Source organism: Lissotriton helveticus, chromosome 3_1 (assembly GCF_964261635.1).
Source record: "Lissotriton helveticus chromosome 3_1, aLisHel1.1, whole genome shotgun sequence".
Classification (NCBI taxonomy): Eukaryota; Metazoa; Chordata; class Amphibia; order Caudata; family Salamandridae; genus Lissotriton; species Lissotriton helveticus.
The window spans coordinates 853652372-853675401 of record NC_136061.1 but is presented as its reverse complement, the minus strand read 5'-3'; the positions used below and the strand labels follow the sequence as shown (position 1 = coordinate 853675401).

The following is a 23030-nucleotide window of genomic DNA, read 5'->3' as shown; positions in this document are numbered from 1 at the left end:
TCTTTCTGCGTGGCAAAACAAGGCACATCTTCAGTACCTCCTGGTAAGTCTTCCATTCCACAGAAATGCCGTAGTGAGCTTTGGCTCCCCCACTGAACCCTCCAAGCAATTTAGTGTTCTGGCCTCTCCCATCCCTCCCCAACATGGCCGACCTCCTGCACCCCTGACCTACCAAAAGAAGAGGCACGACCCACACCACTTCCTATTTGTTTGCTTCTATTTTGCAGACTCTTCAAGCAAGTCACAGGTAAGTGGGGCAAGGCCGTCCTGTAGCAGACACAGGGGCCTGGTAAGATGTCCTGCTGTGTGGGCTCTTTGTGAGATCTTGGTATGATATGTAAATGTAAATAAATGTAAATGTCGGAATTTGTAAAGCGCACAGCTACCTCCACCGGAGGTGTCCCGGCGCTGTCCGTATACCGCTTAGGAACCCTTCCTGGCTTTCCTGGGAAATGTCCACTCCTGGGCACCCCCCAGGTGCAGCCAGGCATCCCAGCGCTTTTGGGGCCGTTGTGGAGACTAAGCAAGCTATTGCCCAGAGTTGCTGCGTGGGACCCATGATCAGAACAGGCACTGAGGCGAGAATATCCAGTCAGGGGAATTAATGAGCCGGAGACCCGCAGAGGCGGGAATCAAACCCTGGTCCCTGGCCAGAGGTCTACATCAAGGTCTGCCTGCTCTAACCATTGAGCCACACTTGTCCATATGTAGTGTATTTGTTTTTCTCAGCATATCGAGAGGCCCTGCCATAGCGGGCTCTTACCGTGTGTTCGAAACCCTGCTTCAGTGGGCTCATGTATTCCGACAAGTCCTTTTGGCAGGATAGGGTTGCACCAAATTTCAGGGTATTGCCCACTCTGCCGGGGGCCAATGTGCTGCTTTCTATATCAGCGCATACGGTCCGCAGGGAGGGCACTGTTGGTGCTGGTGTACTGATCAGTCTTTTGATGTTTTAGGCTGCGGTAGGGCAACCAGCTGTTTTACGACTCGGGAGCATGATGCTTTGCGCATTCCTGGACGCTCTGATTGTGCTCGGCAGCATGCACGCTGCTAGAGTGTCTTAGTTGCTCAGCAACTGGCCTGGTCATCACTGTGTTTTTTACGACATTTATTTAATTGATCAACCTATATAATCCTGGCTCCCTCTGGGTGGTTTTCTGTGTTTTTTAGAGCGTGTTTCAGGATGGAGAATGCGGACGAGCCTCCAGTTGGGTCAGACTGATTTGCATATGGCCATGTCTGAACTGGGGTGGCAGAGTGAGCTAAAGAATGGTGATGGATTAAACCCAGATCTGTTGACTGGGTGTGATTGTTTGATTGGTTCAGATTCTCCATCCATCACCACCCCCTTTTGTACCGCTTCGAGCCTCCAGTTGGGCCTGGCCCTAGTGTGCAGGCTCAGGCGGAGACCCCTTCATTGCAAGCCATACAGTAAATGTTACAGGCTGCAGTGGCTGCTGCATTAACGTTTGGAGCCTTTAACTAGTGCAGAGGCTGGAGGAGAGGAGGATGATCGCGGGGGCAGAAACATATGGAGGTTCTGCAGCATATCAAAGATAATCTATCTTTCTACGTGCCCTAGGTGCAGGAAGAGTTTGAGGATATCTTCATGCAGTATACTAAATATGGAAGCATGAGTCCCTCCCTCTGCATCCTTCGATCAAAAAGGTGATGAATAATGAATACCAAGAGATAGACAAGCCTTCTTTTCCACTGTACATGTCTAAGTGGGATGCCATTCAGGACTTTTCGAAGGATTTTCCAGTTACAGTGAAGGTAGAGTTCTCCTTGATCGCTGGGTTGTCTTCGCAGGGGTCTATCATTTCAGAGGATGCCTCACCTGCGGACCCGGTTGACAAAAGAGTGGAGTCGGCAGTCAAAAGATCTTATGCTGCGGCCAACTTCTCAGTTAGGACCTCAGTCTATCTCTCCAACACTATCCAGTCTCTCTTGAAGGACTGTCCGTCTCTAGCTGAACTTATGGAGCAAGGGTGGTGACCATGGATTCCAGCAAGCTGGGCAAGGAGGCTACTTGGATTCCTGGTCTGTTCAGGGGAAATGGGAGCAGGCAGTACCCTGAAGGCTGGCGCCACCATGTCCTGCCTCGGGGACCTGCTGGAATACACGAGACTGCTGAAGCAGGGCGTCAAACACATGGTAAAAGCCCGCTATGGCTGGGCCTCTTAATATGCTGCGAAAAGACAAATAAAGGACATATCATACCAAGACCCCACAAAGAGCCAGCATGGCAGGACTTCTCACTGTGCCCCTGGGTCTGCTACAGAGCAACCTCGCCTCATTTACCTGTGACTTGCTTGAAGAGTGTGCAAAGCAGAACCAAAAAAACAGGAAGTGGGGTGGGTTGTGCCTCCTTTTATGGTCGGTCAGGGATGAAGGAGGTCGACCCTGTTGGGGAGGGATGGGGGAGGCTAGAGCACTAAATTGCTTCCAAGCTTCTGTGTGGGAGCAGACCCACACTACGCCATTTCTGTGGCGACAAAACTACACTCGGAGTAATGAAGATCAGCAGTAAGTAACCAGGGCAATAGCAATCTTCTGGATTCAAAATCATGGCTTGGATGAACAAATTTACTTTGTCTCTGCCAACAGACCGTTACCGCCAATCTGTTTGTGCTCATTGTGATGCTTATGGTTTCCATTGACATGGGACGAAAGAGTCCCATCATGCACAACTGAGTTCGAGAACCTCATGTAGATTTCCATTTCAAATCCAACACGCAGTAACCATAAGTCATTTCCACTGCTGCGAGCCTGCACTGTGATCTGGTTCCAGAACTCAGGATCAACATTTAACAAACCGTTAGTTTGCATCAGCTTTTGGCAGTATTTGAATAGCCACTTTGGCTTACTCTGAATGAATTTGGCACACTCTACTAGATACAATTGAATATGTTTTGCACCATTTGGGTGGGCGGAAGCAGCATGTAGCTTTTTGCATCCACCCAACAACCCCCAAATATTGAAAACATCTGAAAATATGTTCCTTGTAGGAACGTTGGTTGTGTTACCACATAAAGACCACCGAGCCATTTAATCCTACCAGATTTGAGGGCGAAGAATGCACTGTAGAAGATCTTTAATGCCCGAGTTCAGACGTGCTGCATGTGCCGTTCACTGTAGATTTTCACAGGTCGTCTAACTTAGTAATGTTGAACATTTAGATTGGGGGCGGGGGGGGGTCACAAATTTGCCAGGATCCTTCCCAAAACTCACACTTTCCAGTCATTAGGACCGTATCACAGATTAAATCATATTTACCATGACATCCTGACAATCTCATTTTTATTCCTCCAACTTTTTGTAGTTGTGTTGGGAAGATGTGTTTCTCAGTGGCCTGCTTCTGATTATACACTGTGTAAACTGGGAAACCCAGTGGTGTTCTATAAGGCGAGTAGGCTTGCTCCTAAGGAATGCCCTCATAGTGACTCCTACTGCTACTGTGGAGTGCAATTCCTCTATGTGGAAGCCTTGCCTCTTTATACATTGTCTTATAACAACATTGCTGCTTGGGGAGTGGGAATTGAAAATTCACCACTTACGTAAAATGGGTCATTTAAAATTCTTTAAATTGCTCTGTTTAGGTTCAGTCGTAAAGCACTTCCTACGTTTTATTCTGACTTATGCATCTGGTCCCATGATTGGCAGTAGCATAACAGAATATTCCACCACTGAAGAACACGTCCACTGAAGTTTGTCTGTTGGGTGGGTGTTGCTTCTTAACCTTCCTGTAAGGTTTTTTTTTAAGGGCCCTAGAAGTGATATCATCAGAAAAGGTGCTAAATTCAGATCTGGAGGCCTCTTTTTTGCCTAGTAGAGTGGCTGTGTGTTGTTTTTTTCATGGGATGGTTCTTCTTATACTTCTTGTCCGGGTGTTTTTTTGTGTTTTTTTTTGTTTGTGATCTGAGAAGAGATATCACAAAAGGTGGTAAATGCAGATCTGGAGGCCTCTTTTTTTTTTACCTAGTAGAGTGGTTTGGTGTTGTTTTTTCATGTATTTATTAGCTGTAGTCTGCCAAGACCAACTCTCGGACATATGTATGAATAAGAACCTACAGGTAAAACTTATCATGACTCATTGAAAGCTATAAGAGAACACTCAGAGGAAGGGTTTGGTGTTTGAGCTCCTTCGAAATGCCGTTGGTTGGTTTAAACACGTTGGCAGCAGTTTGCTCCATAAGAAAGTGCCCTTGAGGAAGTCAGTCACCATCTTGCTTTCTAAGTTTGCCAGTGTGTGTATTAAAAACGCTAGTGTTGGCCAACACCTGTGTGTTAAATCTGAAAGATGGCATCATGCTTGATTGACTATTGCTGTAGGGTTAAGGCAAAGGTTCATAACATCTACTTGATTACAAACTCGTAGTCAAAAAAAGGTCTTAAGGGCAAAAAAGTTAAAATCAGGACTGCTTGGTTCAGGATGTTCGCTTGTTTTCTGTTAAGGACATGTGATAGGAAGAGCGGCTGGTTTTTTAAGTTTAATTGTGATATGACAAGGTGAACATTGGGATCATCTGAGGAGAATAATAAGGAGTAGGAACATTTTCTAAATGTGTTGCAGATGTTGGTCGGAAGGGTTTTTAGGCCATTTTTTAGATGTTTTAGGAATAAACTAATTAAGTAAGACCAAGTCTACAGGTACAATGTATGTTATTCATTTTCTGTGCCTCTGCTTCATATTCTGCACTTTTGTTTTGCATGTATCAATGCTCTGCTCTTAGGCTAAAACAGTTTTTTGCACATAGTGTAGTTGGTCCTACCTATCTTCTCAGAGCACATAGGTGACACTTTGCGTTGTTCTCACCTGGAGAAGTATCTTTCTGTGGGATAAACAATATATGTGTGGGCTGTTAAAGAACTGGTATGCCGCCTTCAAAAAGGCCAAAATTTGGGAAGGACTGAGCAAAATTAAATTTTTGTCACGATTTCACATTTCACATCCATAAAGCTGTCTTGTGGCCTGAGCGAGAATTCTTAACAACTGTTTATCTGAAATTGAAAGTGCCATTTTGGTGTTGCAGATGATACTATATTTTTTCGGTTTAATTTTGGTTGCTAGACACAAACATTACTAGATCGGTTGAGGCTGCGGACCTTGTCAGCAATATCTTTCAGGTTTTCGTTCAGATGCAGCATTTCTTCACCCTTCCATACATATGCTCATTCAAGGAGTGATGACAATCAGTTTGTCATCCAATTGAAGTAGAACAGAGTAGTTAGTACACATATAGCAGTTCAACTCAAGCACGTCATGTCAGAGATGAGTCTACTCTATATTACAGAGGCAAGATCATGCGATGAACACAGCACTTAAAGTTAATTTGTTGGAAGCAGAGAGGTGAGGGGCACCTTAATTTTGTAGGACTGTGAGCAGAAATAAAATCCGTGTAGCCAGTTTGAAGGTCAGGGTCCGCCTTTGTCCTCTTACTTAATGTGTGCATTGTCTCTTATTAATTGCAAGTTTCAGAAAATGAATGCAGGATGGAAAAGGAAACTGTTATGAAATTACTAGATTTGTTTTTATAAAGTTTCATGGGATTGTTGCAGAGGCCTTGAAAGGAAACTGGAGCATTCTTCATGAGAGCTCAGACCCTTGAATTATTTGTAATCCATAAAAATCCCTTGCTGGCATTAACAACGTTGGAAATGCAGGGATTTATATGCAGTATTTTGGCTCTAAAAATCCCCTTTCCATCCTTCGATTGCGAATGAGGCTTTCAGTTCTTTTTTTATAAGACTTCAAAATAATGTTTCTTTCACTGTGGTTCCTGGACTTTGCCCTCTCTTTCTAAGGCGTAGAGTTCTTTGGAGAACAACATTTTTGAAAGAAGGGTTCATGTTTAGGCTTGCCTATTTAGCTCAATGAAGAGGTGTTCCTTGTGGTGATAGTATCCAGAAATAAGGTGTCTATAATATTACTTGAAATGTACGCGAATGGAACAAGGATAGCTGCAAAACAAGGTCATAGGTCGATAGAGTTTATTCAGTTAATGGTGTACTCTTGGGCACGGTTCTGATCAGATGTGACTGGCGATGTATTTTGTGACCTGTTGTAAGTCATCATGGGTGCGACTCACAAATCCTTTGCATCGGAGAGACCCCCTGCAATATTCCCCTCTTACCTTTTGTATAGCACTTGTGTTTCATCATAGGGAGCTATAAATTATTTTTTGGGCGAGGGGGTGATTCTGAACGAAAGGGTCATTACGATGTCCTTAGTGAACCAGGTTACTCATCAGTGTTAATGTAAAATAGGAGAGTCTACATATGATATGGTAGATGGTAGACTCCTGCCTTATCACTGACCTGATCTCGAGAAGGACCCTCTTAAAGGCGATGCACATTGGACCCTTATTCAGATGTTGATTAGCAATATGAAGGGGAAAAGTCTGCTTGATTATACCACATTATTGCGATTGTGATACCGAAGGACTTATGGCAGATACGTGTACAGGAGGCAACTGCTGTTGAATGCCTTCTAATAGCATGTGTGGCAAGATTGCAGAAAACTTGCTCGGACGGGTCCTGATGTTTCACGATGGACTCACACAGATGTGGGATTGCTTCTCACTTTCCATTCCGGTCTTTATCTTTTTAACCCGTCCAGCACTAATGCGATGCTGCCGTTCACAGACCCTTGGTGCCCCAGTTCTATTTCAGTTCAAGGTCTGCTCTGCCAGAACAAGACCATGAACGGAAGAGATGGATGGCGCCTGGAGGCCTAAGGCACTGTTCATTCCTAGAACTAAAGGCCTATGGAGGGACTTTAAATATCTTTTTTATGGGGCCCGTTAGCAGGCTGCAGAAGTACTGTATGCACTTCTGGAACTGTTGTGTTTTGTGATGACAGGAGACATTATAGTTGAATTTAGTCCTTTTTATTAGCAATGTACAGCGGCCCCTGGAAGCTCCGTTGAGTTCATCGGCAACTGATCGACTCCTCTGACCATTCTAGATTACAGAGGCATCACATCAGTTGCATCACAACCCGGTAACAGTTTCCAGGAACACACATAGTGATTACACACTAGAATACAAACTGGTTATCACAATCTATAATGTAACAGATCTCCAACTCTTTAACAAAGAAAATATAACCAACATTGAAACTAAAACTTCCCAACTGTATAACATAATATTAGTACATACCTATAGGACTAAATAATGCTATGTACAGGGATATTCAGATGTAATCCTTATGTCACTCAGGTTTTTGCCTTATTCTCTCACTTACTCTAATGTCGCTTCCACCTTAGTTATCGAGGTTCACCCTCCTTCTCAGCCATTTGCACTCCTCCATCTTAGAGCACTTCACCACTCTCCTAGCATTCCACCATTTACCATTCAACAACAACAACGAATTCCCTCGTGCTTCCATTACTCTCTTGGGTTCAGAGAATTTGGAAAACCCTTTCTTAAACGCCTTGCCTGCCGTCACTTTCACCAACATGCCTTCAGAAAATTTCCTTAACACCTTGATTATTTTATCATTATTTCTTTGTTTGTACTGTGACTGATAACATTCCACCTTTCCTCACAGCACTTTCTCCTTTATTTTTTCTCACCCATACCTCTCCAGCCATTCAGGAACAGCTACAGTACAAGGCACTCTTCCCTTCAATAAGCAGAAAGGTATCTCACCCGTCACTGTCTGTGGAGTTGTCCTGTAATTCCGCAGCATTACCTTCACTTGTTTTTTTCCAACAAATGTTGCTAGAAATGGCTAATTGTACACTTTCTCCCAACACATGTTTAACACACTCGATAAGACCATTAGCCCTTGGATGATAAACTGAAGTCCTGGTCTGTTTGATACCCTATCTCTTGAGAAAACATTTAAATTCTTCAGATACAAATTGTGAACCATTGTCGGTCAGTTTTTCTGCCGGACAGCCTTCCCTGCAGAAAATATCCTCGCAAAATGCAATAACGTTTGTGGTTTTCACGTCCTGCATGAAAGCTACCTCCGACCATTTTAAATAATAATCCATTAATACAATGGCAAACCTCTCATTCGATCCTAGGCACTCGGAGGGACCATAAATATCCATAGCAAGCTTTTTCCCAAGCTCTCTTGGGCCATTCTACAGGGTTAATAATAGTATCTATTAATTTGAGTTGTCACTACATGTACACTCAACACAGTCTCTAACAAATCTCTCTATCTGCCTGTCCATTCCCGGCCACCAGAAATCCATCCTAATCTTTCTCTTCATAGATGATTTTCCCCCATGGCCTTCGTGCAGCATCTCGATTAATCTACATCGTAGGACTTCCGGTACTACCAACTTGTCACTCCTTCTCACTATGCCATTCATCACTGATAACTCTTCCCACACGTTTTTATAAAGAATCAAATCTTCATCACGCTTCCAGCCATCAACTTTGGATAACTTCCCCTTCACTAACACAGAGTCAGCTACTACCACTTCCATCATGTCTGAGAATGATTTTGTGCTCGAATTTTTTCAAACAACCCAATTCCCCTTTAGATAGTTTAGGAAACGATTAACCCATTCTCAATCACCCTGAGTTAATAATACTTGTTGTGGATGGTTGGGATCTAAAATCATCCCCAATGCACATTGCTCTCTCCAGTCCAAAAGTGATTTTCCTTTCTTGACAATGTACACATTACCCACAGCGTGTCTGTTTTGGTAATTCCAAATCCACTATGACATAATCCATGACAGGTAACTTTTTCCCACAATAACCCCTTTGGCTCAACATCCTTAGGATTCAGTTTGAGCTTACTGATTCTTTCCCATGTGTATTTATCGACGATATGGAAGGTGAACACGAATCTGCCCAAAATTGTACCTCCTCACCATTTATCATAACACCACATTTCGGCGGAAGGTAATTGCCACCTGACACTTCAGAAATGGTACATGGTTGATTTATACATTCTCCGATCATCAGTACCTCAATTTCCTCTTCTTCAGTGCTGTCAGACACCGTATTGCTAGAACTCGTACCATTAATTCTCACTACATTAACAGAATTTCTCCTCTTTTTATATTGATTCATTTCGCATACTCTTGCAAAGTGGCCTGATTTGTTGCATTTAAAACATTTGCTAGCAATAGCTGAACAATTACTTGCTTCTGCTGTGTGTCTGTCACTACAACATCTAAAACATATAATTTTTCTTACTATATCTCTACTTCGCCTTGTTATGGGCTTGACCCTTTTACTTCATCAACTTAACATACTTTCTCTGTATCTAAATTAGATTTGGATACGTTTCCCCCCAATTACTTCACATAACATAAAGTACTCTCTATGCATTTGGCTACATCAACAGTTTTTTCTAAAATGGGGTCTTTTAAATAAAGTAATTTCTCTTGTATCTTCAAGTTAGTTCATCTATGTATCATTTGATCCCTTATGATCTCATCTCTAAGATCTTTAAACTCGCATGTAACTTCTAATCTTCGCAATGTAGCTTCGTATGTCTTTCTACAACTGGGCTCAACTTTTTCTCATAGTTTTCTTCTAGCGCCAACAAGGCATCCTCATGTACATCCGATTCGTCTCCAGACTCATTGGCATCTCTGTTCACAGGTGCCGGTAAAGTTTTTAACACCTTCCTACCCTCTACACCCAGGCAATTTTTTAACCCTTTGCATGCTGATGACGGAACCGCTCCGTCATCAGCTGCGGTGGTGCTGTGCTGATGACGGAGTGGTTCCGTCATGGCCCTGCCGCCACGCCTGCGCGGCGGGGATTCCGCGCCTGCGCTGGGCGTTCTATTGAGCGGGCGGGGCCATGACGGAACCACTCCGTCATCAGCACAGCTCAACCGCGGCTGGTGACGGAGCGGTTCCGTCACCAGCATGCGGCCGCTGCGCGGCCGCCCTGCCCCCTTAGCCCTGCGGCGGAATAGCCGCCGCAGTGAAGGTGTTAAAAGGACAAATTTTCTCTTTGTAATGTATACATCGCCCCAATCACTTCTAAATAAGTCACAAATGATTCCTTCCAATCATTCCACTACATGAGGGGTGACCCCGGTTCCTGTAGAAAACATGGCAGAGGAGAAATGTTTTGTACTGCCATTGCTGCTGTAGCACAATACTAAAGTAATGTTTTCAAATTTCCTCTTCATCAATAGTTTAAAGTGCACAATAGTTCCTCCTTAAAATGGAACTGTAACCCACCATAGAATGTGTGCTTGTTACAGTGTCTGTATACTCGTTGGCAAGCAAATCGCCTCATCTAGCTCACCGCAATTGCTCAGTGCATCAAACGACTCCAAAACTAATGCGTTACACCAGACACAATGAAGATTGCTACAATCAATAAGGAATGCCGGTATTGAAACGCAGTTGTCTGGATACCTTTCTCAAGATGACTGCAAGCTCACATGATGATGTGGCGTATACCAGAATGCACTGGGATTGTAAGGGCACTTCCGACACTTCTTCACTTCACAAGTTCCCGATCCAGCAGATGTTCGAAGTACTTCTTGAACGATAGGATATACATGTAACAAGTCATTGCCAGGTACTTTTGTTACCAAATTCTGTTCCGCAGCCGTATAGCATCTGCTTCGCATGTGCATGTCAGGTGCTCACATTTCAAAGGTATACAATATCTGAATCAGCAAAGTTAGTTCCCTTTGATAATTTCAAAATTATTAAATCATGTATCAATCCCAGACGATTTCTGACATATAGCGATGAGCACTCACACCCTTGTAGTATGATTCTTCAATTTCAAAGCTTCGGGGGCCCGCAGTCCACCGTTCCTATCGTTGTGAAAATTTACCAAAAACAATCGCAATAAGCATGTATCAGCTTCCGTCGTGTCTCCTCAGAGGGATCCCATCCTCGTTGCCATTTTTGTGAAGACAGAAGACATAGTTGAGCGTAGTCCTTTATATTAGCAATGTGCAACGGTCACTGGAAGCTCATTAAGTTAATCTGCAATTGATCGCCTCCTATCCACATTCTACAATAAAGACGCATCGCATCAGTTGTATCACAACCCGGTAACAGTTTCCAGGAACAGACATAGTGATTACAATCCAGAATACAACTGGCCATTACAATCTAGAATATAACATTGTGTTTGTGTGACCATACTACCTTGGCCGCATCTAAAGCCGTTTGCCTCTCCTGCTGTGTCACAGCATGATAGAGGTTGGGTGTTGGGCAAATGTGAAACGCAGGGCCAAAATTATTCTTGGATGACTTGATGGACTTTTTACTTGGCAGTGCGAATTCCCAGCACGTAACAGTAATGTTAAATGTAATGTGGTGGATTGACTGATTTGTGCCAATGTGGGTGCCATGTTACACATTCTCCAAACTGGTAGTGCTGCTTCGTTATGCAAAAAAAGTAAAAGCAGAAAAAACAGGTAACAGGCCTCGCTTAGGATGTAGGACAGCATCCCTATATCAGTCAGGAGCACCCCAAATCCTGCTACAATTTAAGAAATCTCTGCAAAAAACACCTCTTTAAAGAACACTACATTTATGATGAAGTAACATTCCCTTCTTTAAAACAGCTACCTCTCAAATCAACCTTGATTGTACCTTTGTTTATGACCATGGATAGCATTCTGATAACTTTTTGCTAGGTTTCTCTATACAAACGGCAGGTCCCTGCGTACATGCATATAGGAAGTGAGGCCTTATATTGGGTCATCGATTTTAAGATATTTTATTGGATATGATCTACTCCTCAAGCCCCTTAAAATGGCTTCGGGACTTTGCATCGAAAAATGACACTCTAATCCGATTTTAGCACTGTAAATGCTTCTCTTGTGCTAAAATATGCAAAAATCGCTTGCAAAAACTCGAAAGGTTACTGCCAACTCTGGAACCAGCTCTATATATTTTCCAGTAAATTTCTTAGGCAAGGGAGATGCTAAGGTCCTCCACAGTTCTCCAAGTCTACCTCACTTGCCCATCACAATGCTGGCCTGGTCTTTCATGGCCATGGACATAATGATTCAACGACTGGCTCTGCATGAGCGCTCATTCCTGGTTGACTGATAGTGCTCTAGATCCATGACAGTCCATTTTCAGCATGAGGCCAGTTACTGTAGCCTTCGAAATACAGAATGCTAGGTTGTGCCTCTAACATTTTAGTCTTTGCAGCTATATGTGAAATACACACGCACACAAAAATGTTAGTTTGAATATAAGCAGCGTGTTCTTTGCTTCAGAACTGTTTAGGCCTTGATTTGTTGGTAAAAAATATGTTCTGCATAACTGAAACACAAATGGGCAGTTAATGTAGAGCCTGTAAAATTGTGACTAAAAACTCTTCATTCACGAATCCACATGTTCAAGAACATTCCTATTTTAAATGCTTATGTGTTTGAAGGAGCCCAGGTAAATGAACTTGAAAGGCTTTCCGTTCTAAAAGTATTTTATGGTGCCAATTTCCAACAGTACACCCCAATAACTTTAAGGCTTCTCAATGTGAATATGGCATAGAAGCGGATTGGTGTGGACTGTGTAGATTTTAGTGAGAGCTTGGTACAAGCCATGCTATACCGTAAAGGACTCTGTCTTCTGGATACAAGCTTCCTTTACTCTTTTAGAAAGATCAGCAATTCACGTCTTTGGTACCTTGAAAGTTGTTGAAAGCATCTTGCCTCTGGACAACACACTCTTGAAATGTGTGGCTGGTACATTACACAGTAAAGTAGACTATAGGATCACGTGTCGCCGGATATTTTCACACAGTCTGCCTTGCTCAACATTTGTCCCTATGAAGTCCACAACCTAACTTATCTAGAATGTAGTCCAACAAAGCGAATGGTTAAAGGTGGGGGTTTATTGGAGTTGTACCTAATACATGTATGCTTTGCAGCACATTGTGCCTGAAGAGGGTACACTCGGTCTGTGATCAAAATATACCCTGGGCATATCAATCTTAAGACTGGTTCAGTAAGAGCTGTGAGTCGCAGTGCTGTTACATAGCTTAATCTAAATATTATTCTTTGTCCTTTTTCTCTCTATATTGTGATGTTTGATGTGTGGTGATTGTCCTTGACCTAATGGAAGTTTGAAAATCTTTCTAAAGCATTGTTTTCATGTGTTTGCTGATCGTGTTTCCCCATTTCTTCCCAGAATTCAGAGCTCTTCACGTTGACGTATGGAGCTCTGGTCACCCAACTCTGTAAAGATTATGAAAACGATGAAGACGTCAACAAGCAGCTGGATAAAATGCAAGTTTGTTTTACTTTCACTTTTACTTTCATCTGCAGTTTTCTTTGGTATGATATCCCAGTTCAAGCGAGTTTCCCAGAAATGAGGAGTAGTTGCCATCCGGCCAAATGTTGTTTGCTGTTGTAGACGAGTTCGGGAAAAAAACAGCCAACAGCTGTGTGGGAAATCGGTGTGGATCTGCATGGTTGCTAGATGGTCATCGTGAGTTTCTTGCTTTGAGCATATCCCATCATCCACCGTTCTCTACAGTAACTTCCTGTGGCTGTTTGGTGGGCATCCAGTCCCAGGCCTATTTATTATTATTTATATTATTTTGAGAATTTTTATATGGGGTGAATAAGACCCGCCAGGGTGTCAGAGCGCTGTACATATAATCATAGATATTAGGCAGGTACAAAAGAAAATGATGTAACAAATACGAGGTTACAACTGCACAAAATGCTTAGTAGTGCGTTAGGCCAGAGAAGTATTTGCAGGTCTGACTTCCATGCCGAACCTTGAAGTATTTATTTCATTCTAAGACTCTAAAGGTGACTTGCCCAAAAATGTATCCAATAGAAATGAGAGTGAATGTTCCCCTTTCTGTTAAAATTATGTGATAGTACAGATACCACTGGTAAGTGTATTCATGGCTTGTGGTGAAACCCCCCTATTTTTGTTTGACTATGTTGTGGATGTTTTTCTTCTAAGTGTCCATCCTCTATTCCTTATTTTTGTAATTTTTATAGTGTTAATTAACCCATAAGCATGGATTGAACTGAAACACAATATAGTTAGTTTATGAATATTATGATGTGCTCCTTCAAGTACTATGGCCCGTCAGACCTGTTATTCCTATATGTCATCTATGTACTACTTGAGGTGGCATTGCCGGGACTCGTGTTTGAGTGATGTTATGTCACAGTTTACAATTTATACTACAGTAAGTACTGGCATATGCTTTCATTAACTTTCAAGCAAAATACACTCAAATGATAGACGGAATGCGGAACAAATCAAACATTCACACAAAGTCAAGAGATATGGGTTAAATCCATCACTATTTTGCTCACCAGGTCACTCCAGTTTAGACCCAGCCATATGCAAATCAGTCTTGACCCTGCTCCTCATGGGAACATTCCAGCCTGGACTGTACCAGAAACAAACTACTTGGACCGGTTTCGGAGTACCACCCTCATCAGCCAGGCTAGCTTGAATCCAGTGGCACAGTGTGCCTGGAACCCATGTCTGGGCATACCCGGCGCACTTAGGGAAAAATAACCAAATACACAAATGTTGGACGTAATGCAGAACAAATCAAACTTTCATACCCAGTGAAGAGATCTGGGTTGAATTCATTGTTCTTTTGCTCACCATGCAGATAGTTTAGATTTCCCCATATGCAAATTAGTCTTGACCCTGCTCCTCATGCGAGTAGACCAACTTGAACTGGCAAACCAGGACCTCCCTGGACCAGAAACAAGCATCCTGGGACCAGTTTTGTTGTATCACCCCTCATCAGCCAGGCTAGCTTAAATCCAGTGCCACAGTGAGTCCGGGACCCACGTCTGGGTATGCCCGGAGCACTTAGGGTGGGAAGGAAAAATACACACAAATGATAGACGGAATGCAAACAATTCAAATGTTCACCCCAGTCATGAGATCTGGGTTCCTCTGCCTCTCAGCACAAGTAGCAAAGAAAGCGGAGGATGAAAGGTGTAAGCTTGGACACCGAGGAGGAAGGCTCAGTAAACCCCAGAAATGGTTGGTCTAGAAATGGCAGTCCCCAAAAAATTACGAGATTGAGACTCCCAAAGGGAACCATTTTGGTAAAAACAGGATGATCACAGCGATCCAGAATTAAAACAGCCTTCAATCATTTTGTGCAAGTCATTTGCTAGGGTGCATTCATCAGCCAGGAGAATGCCATTAATTTTAAAATTAGGCAGACCCGATGTTTTCGTCATGTTGAGTTCTGTTATCTGTATTTGCATAAATTCTGCTACTAGTATGGCTGTGCAGCATAATTCGGTTCCTTTCCACCTACATTTTGAGAACTGCTAACTCTGGAGCCAGTGAGTTGTAGAAGGTAATTGTCCGGTGATGTTTCAAACATTGAAATGTGTTACAAATGTTCACCAAAGTTCACAGTTGCAAGCCTATTCGCCTTTCAGAGTTTAAAGGTACAGGGGCTTCAATTAAAAGAAAAAGTATCATTAAGCAAAGAGCCTTAGGAGGGACCATTTAGCGGTTCTCTTGACTGGTGGAGGAGCACTCCTGTGGCTGAGTTTACATTCACGTAGTTGAAGCTGTCCTTCAGGGCTTGCTTACTCATTACAAATGGGAAACCTCTACCTTTGGTGAGTCGAAAGGCCATTAATGGTGATTTGCCACTGCAGCGGCGATTGCAGATCATTGGCAAATTTAGTCATTTTCCCACTAATCTCTATATTCGAAGATGTATAAAGAATATCCCAATCTCATAAACTGATCATGTTAGCCTTCGTGTTATTTGACCCTTTTAATTAGAGGGGCTACTTTCAGCACGATTTAATGTCTGGGTAACATGTGCATCACTCATCCATGGTTTCTCCTCATAACAGGGGCTACAACATAGGTGTGCGGTTAATAGAAGATTTCCTGGCTCGGTCCAGCGTCGGTCGATGTCATGATTTCCGGGAAACTGCTGATGTCATAGCCAAGGTAATAATGGGACATTCACCAGAAGTGATGTTCAATGCTTTGAAAGGTTTTTAAAAATGTGAATTTGTTTTTTTTCTAGACAGGTCTTATACCTACATCTATTTTCTGCAGTCATGGGATAGCCACCTTTGTTGTACAATACCGATAGCTAAATTATGAATGCAACTTATTTTACCAAAAGGCCAGTCTGGCAGATGATTGACCCTGAGATGCTCCAGTTATCTCAAGTGGGCTTGGATTGTATGTGATCTCCAAAGAGATAACAAAAAATATGTGCTTTCATCGGAACTGGATGGATGCATACAATACGCTTTGTCTAGAGAAACATTTCCCACCACAATCCCTATTATGCCTATATATTCTTCTGTAGCACATTTTGTCACTGAAAAAACAAAGGTTGAATTGATTTTATAGTAAAGTTTCGTAATAAGATTTAACATTTAAAAAAAACCATTTTTTTTAAAAACCAATAAATATACAGAAAAAACCCAAAGGTGACGTTAATAGGTGAGTGCTGAAATGGGATTAGAATTTGCAATGAAAAGACGAAAAACTACGGAAATTCGCTAGTTATAGTTTAGTAAACTAACTATAACTTGAGTCCCACCATGCACTACTTATAACCTAACACATTATATCAGTTATGACTTGTTAGTAGCCTTGGGGTCAGGGTGTGCTCACCCTGCTCCCTTATTGGTCCTTTTGAAAGTTTTTTTCAGAACTTAAGTCGACTGCAGCCAAAACATATTCTCCAGTGTTGCGTACAGCCAAACACATCGATTTGTTACCTGTACTTAAATGACCGACTGGCGTAAAAGCACCCGCTTTTAAAAATTTGTTTGTGGCACAAGTATTGGGGTACCCAACGGATAGGGTATCTCGTAACTTTTTCTAAGATTTAACCCCTTCATCCCTCACCCTGGCCCCTCTTTAAACTCTAATTTCTCGAAAATGGCGGAATGGATTAACACCGACTCACAAAAAGCACTCTCTGAGTAAAGTTCTAACTTTATACAAGTTTGGTGTAATTCTGCGCCTCCATTTTTTTCGTATCAGATAATAAGCTTTCCATTGGGAATAAAAATGGGAAATCACACTTTTGTGTGTCCCTCCTCACCCTTTTTGTCTTGGCCCCTGCTTCAGGGATCAGCTCAAAACGTTCCATGAAGAAGCCAAAGTGGATGAACTTTTTTTTTTGTAGTGTTTCATGCAGATTTGTCAATTGGTGCAAAAGTTAAGAAAACAAAAAAAGAATTCTTTCTTATGGGAAGTCTGGCATAACTATAACTACACATTAGGATTGTGTTCCCATAGAAAAAACATGTTTTGGTTTCCTTATAGTAATAGATATACTTTATTTCGGCCTTAAGCCACACTCAGTCATGCACCCATTCACAGACCTACTCAAGACAGCTCGTACACCCCAGAGCACAAAACTGCGAAGGGCAACTGCTACCATCTCACAAAGCGATGGCGAGCTTCCAAGGACCCCTCTGACATAGCCGCCCGCAAAGCAGCCCTTAGCATCTACCCATCTGCACACCAAGGAAGGCAAGAAATCAGCCATCGCTGACAACATCGATACCGCAGCCAACAACGGTAAGGAAGAAGATTGTCAAGGAATTCACCAACCCTCCAGCCACAGAGAACACCATTCACCCCTCCCAAGAACTCTGAAACTCCCTATTGAACTACACCCACAGCAAGATAGCAACTATCTACAACAACTTCACCCCCAACCCACCACCCTCAGTCTCGACAACCTCAAGCTACCAGCAATCACCAGCCGAGCGCTAACCACCTGGCCTCCACTCACTGTGCAGACTACCTCTGCCATCATGTCGTCTATCCACTCCACTTATTTACAACAAGGGGTGGTGATGGACAGAGTCTCTGAATTAAGCAGAGTACTCTCACCCAGTCAAGAGATCAGGGCTAGATCCAACACCGTTTTTTAGCTCATTGCACCATCCCATCATGTCGTCTATCCACTCCACAGCACTCTCTTACCCCTACCCCCACCAGTCCTTCAACCTTGGAACGAACCCCATCAGCACAGCTCTCACCAGCATCCTCCAAACCTCCATCTCCACAGCAACCTTTCCGGATGGATGAAATACGCAGAGATCAGACCCCTCCTGGAAAAGCCCTCGGCCGACTACAGGGATCTCAAAAAGTACCAACCCATCTCCATGCTCCCCTTTCTGGCTAATGTACTCGAGAAAGCAAGCAACCAACAGTTCGACAGACATCTGGAACTCAACCAACTAGTCAATGCCTCACAATCTGGATTCTGTGCCAACCACAGCACTTAGACCACGCTGCTCGCTGCTCGCTGCCACCGATGACATCAGATCTTTCCGGGAATGCAGAGAAACTGGTGCCCTGATGCTCCTCGATCTCTCGACTATGTTTGACACTGTCTCCCTCCACACCTTCATTGACAGACTCCACACTGCCAGCAAACAGCAAAACGCCCTCCAATGCAGTACCTCTTTCCTCTCAGATGCACATGGTGCATCCATTTGCCTCGCTGCTCCTTCGCACCCAAGGCCATCACCTGCGGCGTACCCCAAGGATCATCCCCTGGCACCACCCTAGTCAAAATTTACATGACCCCTGCGGTTGTCATCCTATCCCACGGCCTCAACATAATCTTCTTTGCCCGTGACACTCAACCCATTCTCTAAGTCACTGAGGACCCCACTAATGCCAAAACTAACTTCCGCAGCGCCATGACAGACGTTATCAAATGGATGAGAGACAGCTGCATCAAGCGCAACTCCGGTAAAACAGAAGTACTGATCTTCGGGAAGAACACCCTGCATGGGACCACAGCTGGTGCAGAACTCGGACCAACGTCCACACCGACAGACCACGCATGCAACTTTGGCATCATCCTTGATGGATAACTGATAATGAAATGAAAAGTCAACGCAGTCGCCTCCTCGTGCTTCCACACCCTCCGCATGCTTCACAGAATCTTTAGATTGATCTCTATCAGCACCAGCAAGATCGTCACGCAGGCCCTCGTCACCACCCATCTGGACTATGGCAACACTCTGTATGTTTGAATCTCCACCCAACTCTCAAAGTATTCCAGACAATACAGAACACAGCAGCTAGACTCATCCTTGACCTCCCCAAACTGACCCACGTCACCCCCCTCACCTCCAAGACCTCTACTGGCTTCCCACCCAGAAGAGATACTGGTTCAAAATCCTCACATACACCTATAAAGCACTTCACAACCAAACACTAGCTTACATCAACCATCAACTGTACTTTCACCTGCCCGCAAGACACCTGTAGTCTGCCTAACTCGCCCACTCATGCCCCCCGCATCCACTGCAGTTGCAGCAGGGGCCGCTCCTTCACCTACATCATACATTGCTGCCAATGCCTGCATTGTTCTACTCTTCCACCTTTGAACAGCTCCCTCGCTGGCAGAGTTCAGAAAGAAGCTCAAGACCTGGTTTTTCGACTGAGTCACAGTGCCAAAACACACAGATGCCCCTAGAGATGGCAGTGTGCACAAATACTGATAGATTAATTGACTCAGGCACTTATGCACCCACTGACACCCATTGAGAGGCTCACATACCTACTCACACACCCAGTCAGAGACTCAAACCCAGTCACAAACCCACTCAGAGTCCTGCAGTCACTCACACACACCGACTCAGACACTCACGCACTCAGTCACAGTCACAGACACATACAGATACTCATGCCTACAGTCAGAGACCCACTCAGATGCTCATGCACACACTCACAGACCTGCTCAGACACTCATGCACCCACTCACAGACCCACCCACCCAGATACTCACTCACACACCCACTCACAGACCCGCCCCGACACTCACGCACTCACTCACAGATCCACACAGGCACCCCTACATCCATTTACACAGACAGACAGACAGACACAGACAGACAGACACGCACCTATACAGCCACTCACACACGCACCTATACAGCCACTCACACACACACACCTATACAGCCACTCACACACACACACCTATACAGCCACTCACACACACACACACACCTATACAGCCACTCACACACCCACTCTCAAAGGTTACAACTTACTGTTAGGAAATTAAATGTAAAAATCCTTAAGAATTCACTGAAAAATCAAAGGTTACAGGGATGTCATAGTTAGGCTCGGATTTCACTCATACAATACCAGTGAAATTCAGCATTTATAGTTACCTAAGCCAAATATAACTTACGCCTCCGCAGTTCATTGCTTATGACCTCACATATTACATCACTGATGACATTGTCCATGACATCACTGATGACATCATTGATGACATCATTGATGGCTTCTCAAATTACTTCACTGCTGACATCATCTACAGAACCACTCGCTTGCCATACCACCTCTCACACACCCACTCTCACACAGCCACAAAAAACACTCGTATACCCCCGAAGGACCCATAATACCCCCTCACAGACCCATATAGCCCCTCACAGACCCATACAGCCCTTCACCCCCTCATAGACCCATATAGCCCCCTCACAGACCCATATAGCCCCTCACAGACCCATATAGCCCCTCACAGACCCATATAGCCCCTCACAGACCCATATAGCCCCTCACAGACCCATATAGCCCCTCACAGACCCATATAGCCCCTCACAGACCCATATAGCCCCTCACAGACCCATATAGCCCCTCACAGACCCATATAGCCCCTCACAGACCCATATAGCCCCTCACAGACCCATATAGCCCCTCACAGACCCATATAGCCCCTCACAGACCCATATAGCCCCTCACAGACCCATATAGCCCTCACAGACCCATATAGCCCTCACAGACCCATATAGCCCCTCACAGACCCATATAGCCCCTCACAGACCCATATAGCCCCTCACAGACCCATATAGCCCCTCACAGACCCATATAGCCCCTCACAGACCCATACAGCCCCTCACAGACCCATACAGCCCCTCACAGACCCATACAGCCCCTCACAGACCCATACAGCCCCTCACAGACCCATACAGCCCCTCACAGACCCATACAGCCCCTCACAGACCCATACAGCCCCTCACAGACCCATACAGCCCCTCACAGACCCATACAGCCCCTCACAGACCCATACAGCCCCTCACAGACCCATACAGCCCCTCACAGACCCATACAGCCCCTCACAGACCCATACAGCCCCTCACAGACCCATACAGCCCCTCACAGACCCATACAGCCCCTCACAGACCCATACAGCCCCTCACAGACCCATACAGCCCCTCACAGACCCATACAGCCCCTCACAGACCCATACAGCCCCTCACAGACCCATACAGCCCCTCACAGACCCATACAGCCCCTCACAGACCCATACAGCCCCTCACAGACCCATACAGCCCCTCACAGACCCATACAGCCCCTCACAGACCCATACAGCCCCTCACAGACCCATACAGCCCCTCACAGACCCATACAGCCCCTCACAGACCCATACAGCCCCTCACAGACCCATACAGCCCCTCACAGACCCATACAGCCCCTCACAGACCCATACAGCCCCTCACAGACCCATACAGCCCCTCACAGACCCATACAGCCCCCCACAGACCCATACAGCCCCCCACAGACCCATACAGCCCCCCACAGACCCATACAGCCCCCCACAGACCCATACAGCCCCCCACAGACCCATACAGCCCCCCACAGACCCATACAGCCCCCCACAGACCCATACAGCCCCTCACAGCCCCTCACAGCCCCACACAGCCCCTCACACACCCACACAGCCCCTCACAGCCCCACACAGCCCCTGACACACCCACACAGCCCCTCACACACCCACACAGCCCCTCACACACCCACACAGCCCCTCACACACCCACACAGCCCCTCACACACCCATACAGCCCCTCACATACCCATACAGCACATGCAACCACTCGCATACCAATTCACACTCTCAACCACTCGCATACCAATTCACACTCTCAACCACTCGCATACCAATTCACACTCTCAACCACTCGCATACCAATTCACACTCTCAACCACTCGCATACCAATTCACACTCTCAACCACTCGCATACCAATTCACACTCTCAACCACTCACTCACCCATACAGCCACTCGTACAGCTACTCAAACAGAGCTACTCACTCATCCATACAACCACTCGCACATTCATTAACTCATTCACAAAGCCACTTAAATACCCATTCACACATCAGTCCAATCACTCACACGCCCACTCACTCGTCTATACAGCCACTCACAAATACATATTGTGCAACAGCCACTGACACACCCACTTACTTACCTATCTACACAGTCAAACAGCCACTCACTTACCCATACATCCACTCACGCACACTCACACACCCACCCATACAGCCACTCACACAGGACTGCATTATCTGACTTCCTAATTGAGCCTGTCTAGGTTAGACTTTACCAACAACCTATGACGAAATCAAACATTCTGTCTCTTACGCTACATTGCATGCTTCCCAGCTCCGTGATGTCCTTCGGGATGAATGCTGCGCTTTACAAATACAAAATACAATACAATACAAATACATTCACTCACCAACACAGCTACTCACACACCCAAGCATTCACCCACTCAGACACCTACTCCCACACTGATACAGTCACAGTGCCACTCAATTGAAATATATTAGAAACCGTATCGCTCATTAGTAGTACAAAAAGAATATTAATCATTTATGCAGTGGCTTAGTATATATCTTTAACTCTCAGAAACGTTTACGAAACACTTGCACTTACTGGATGATGTAATTCGTGATATCAATGATGTCACTGACCATGTCATGAGTGATGTAATATGTGAGGTCATAAGCGGTGCACTGCAGGGGCGTAAGTTATAGTTAGCTCAGATAACTATAACTGCTGATTTTCACTGGTTTTGTACAAGTGAAATCTGAGCCTAACTATAACCTTTGTTTTTTTTCAGTGAATTTCTAAGGTATTTTTAATGTTCTTTCCTAGCTATAATATCACTGTAACCTGTGTTTTTTTAAGTGAATATTTATATTGATATGTTTTTAATGTTATCACTGTCTCTCTTATATTCCATGCCACTATAAATTTACTTTTACCTTATTCTATGTTAAGCTTGTCCTTGTGGCTAG

At 44.5% G+C, this 23030-nt stretch overlaps 1 protein-coding gene across 1 annotated transcript in view; it reads left to right on the top strand.

Annotated features, from left to right (window-relative positions):
• The window catches only part of TRAPPC3 (trafficking protein particle complex subunit 3), a 99675-nt gene that overhangs the window by 31016 nt on the left and 45629 nt on the right, over positions 1–23030 (top strand). The window contains exons 2-3 of the mRNA XM_078681179.1: positions 13104–13201; positions 15785–15884. Coding sequence (XP_078537305.1) covers positions 13104–13201; positions 15785–15884 — 198 coding nt within the window. The remainder of the gene's footprint in view (positions 1–13103; positions 13202–15784; positions 15885–23030) is intronic.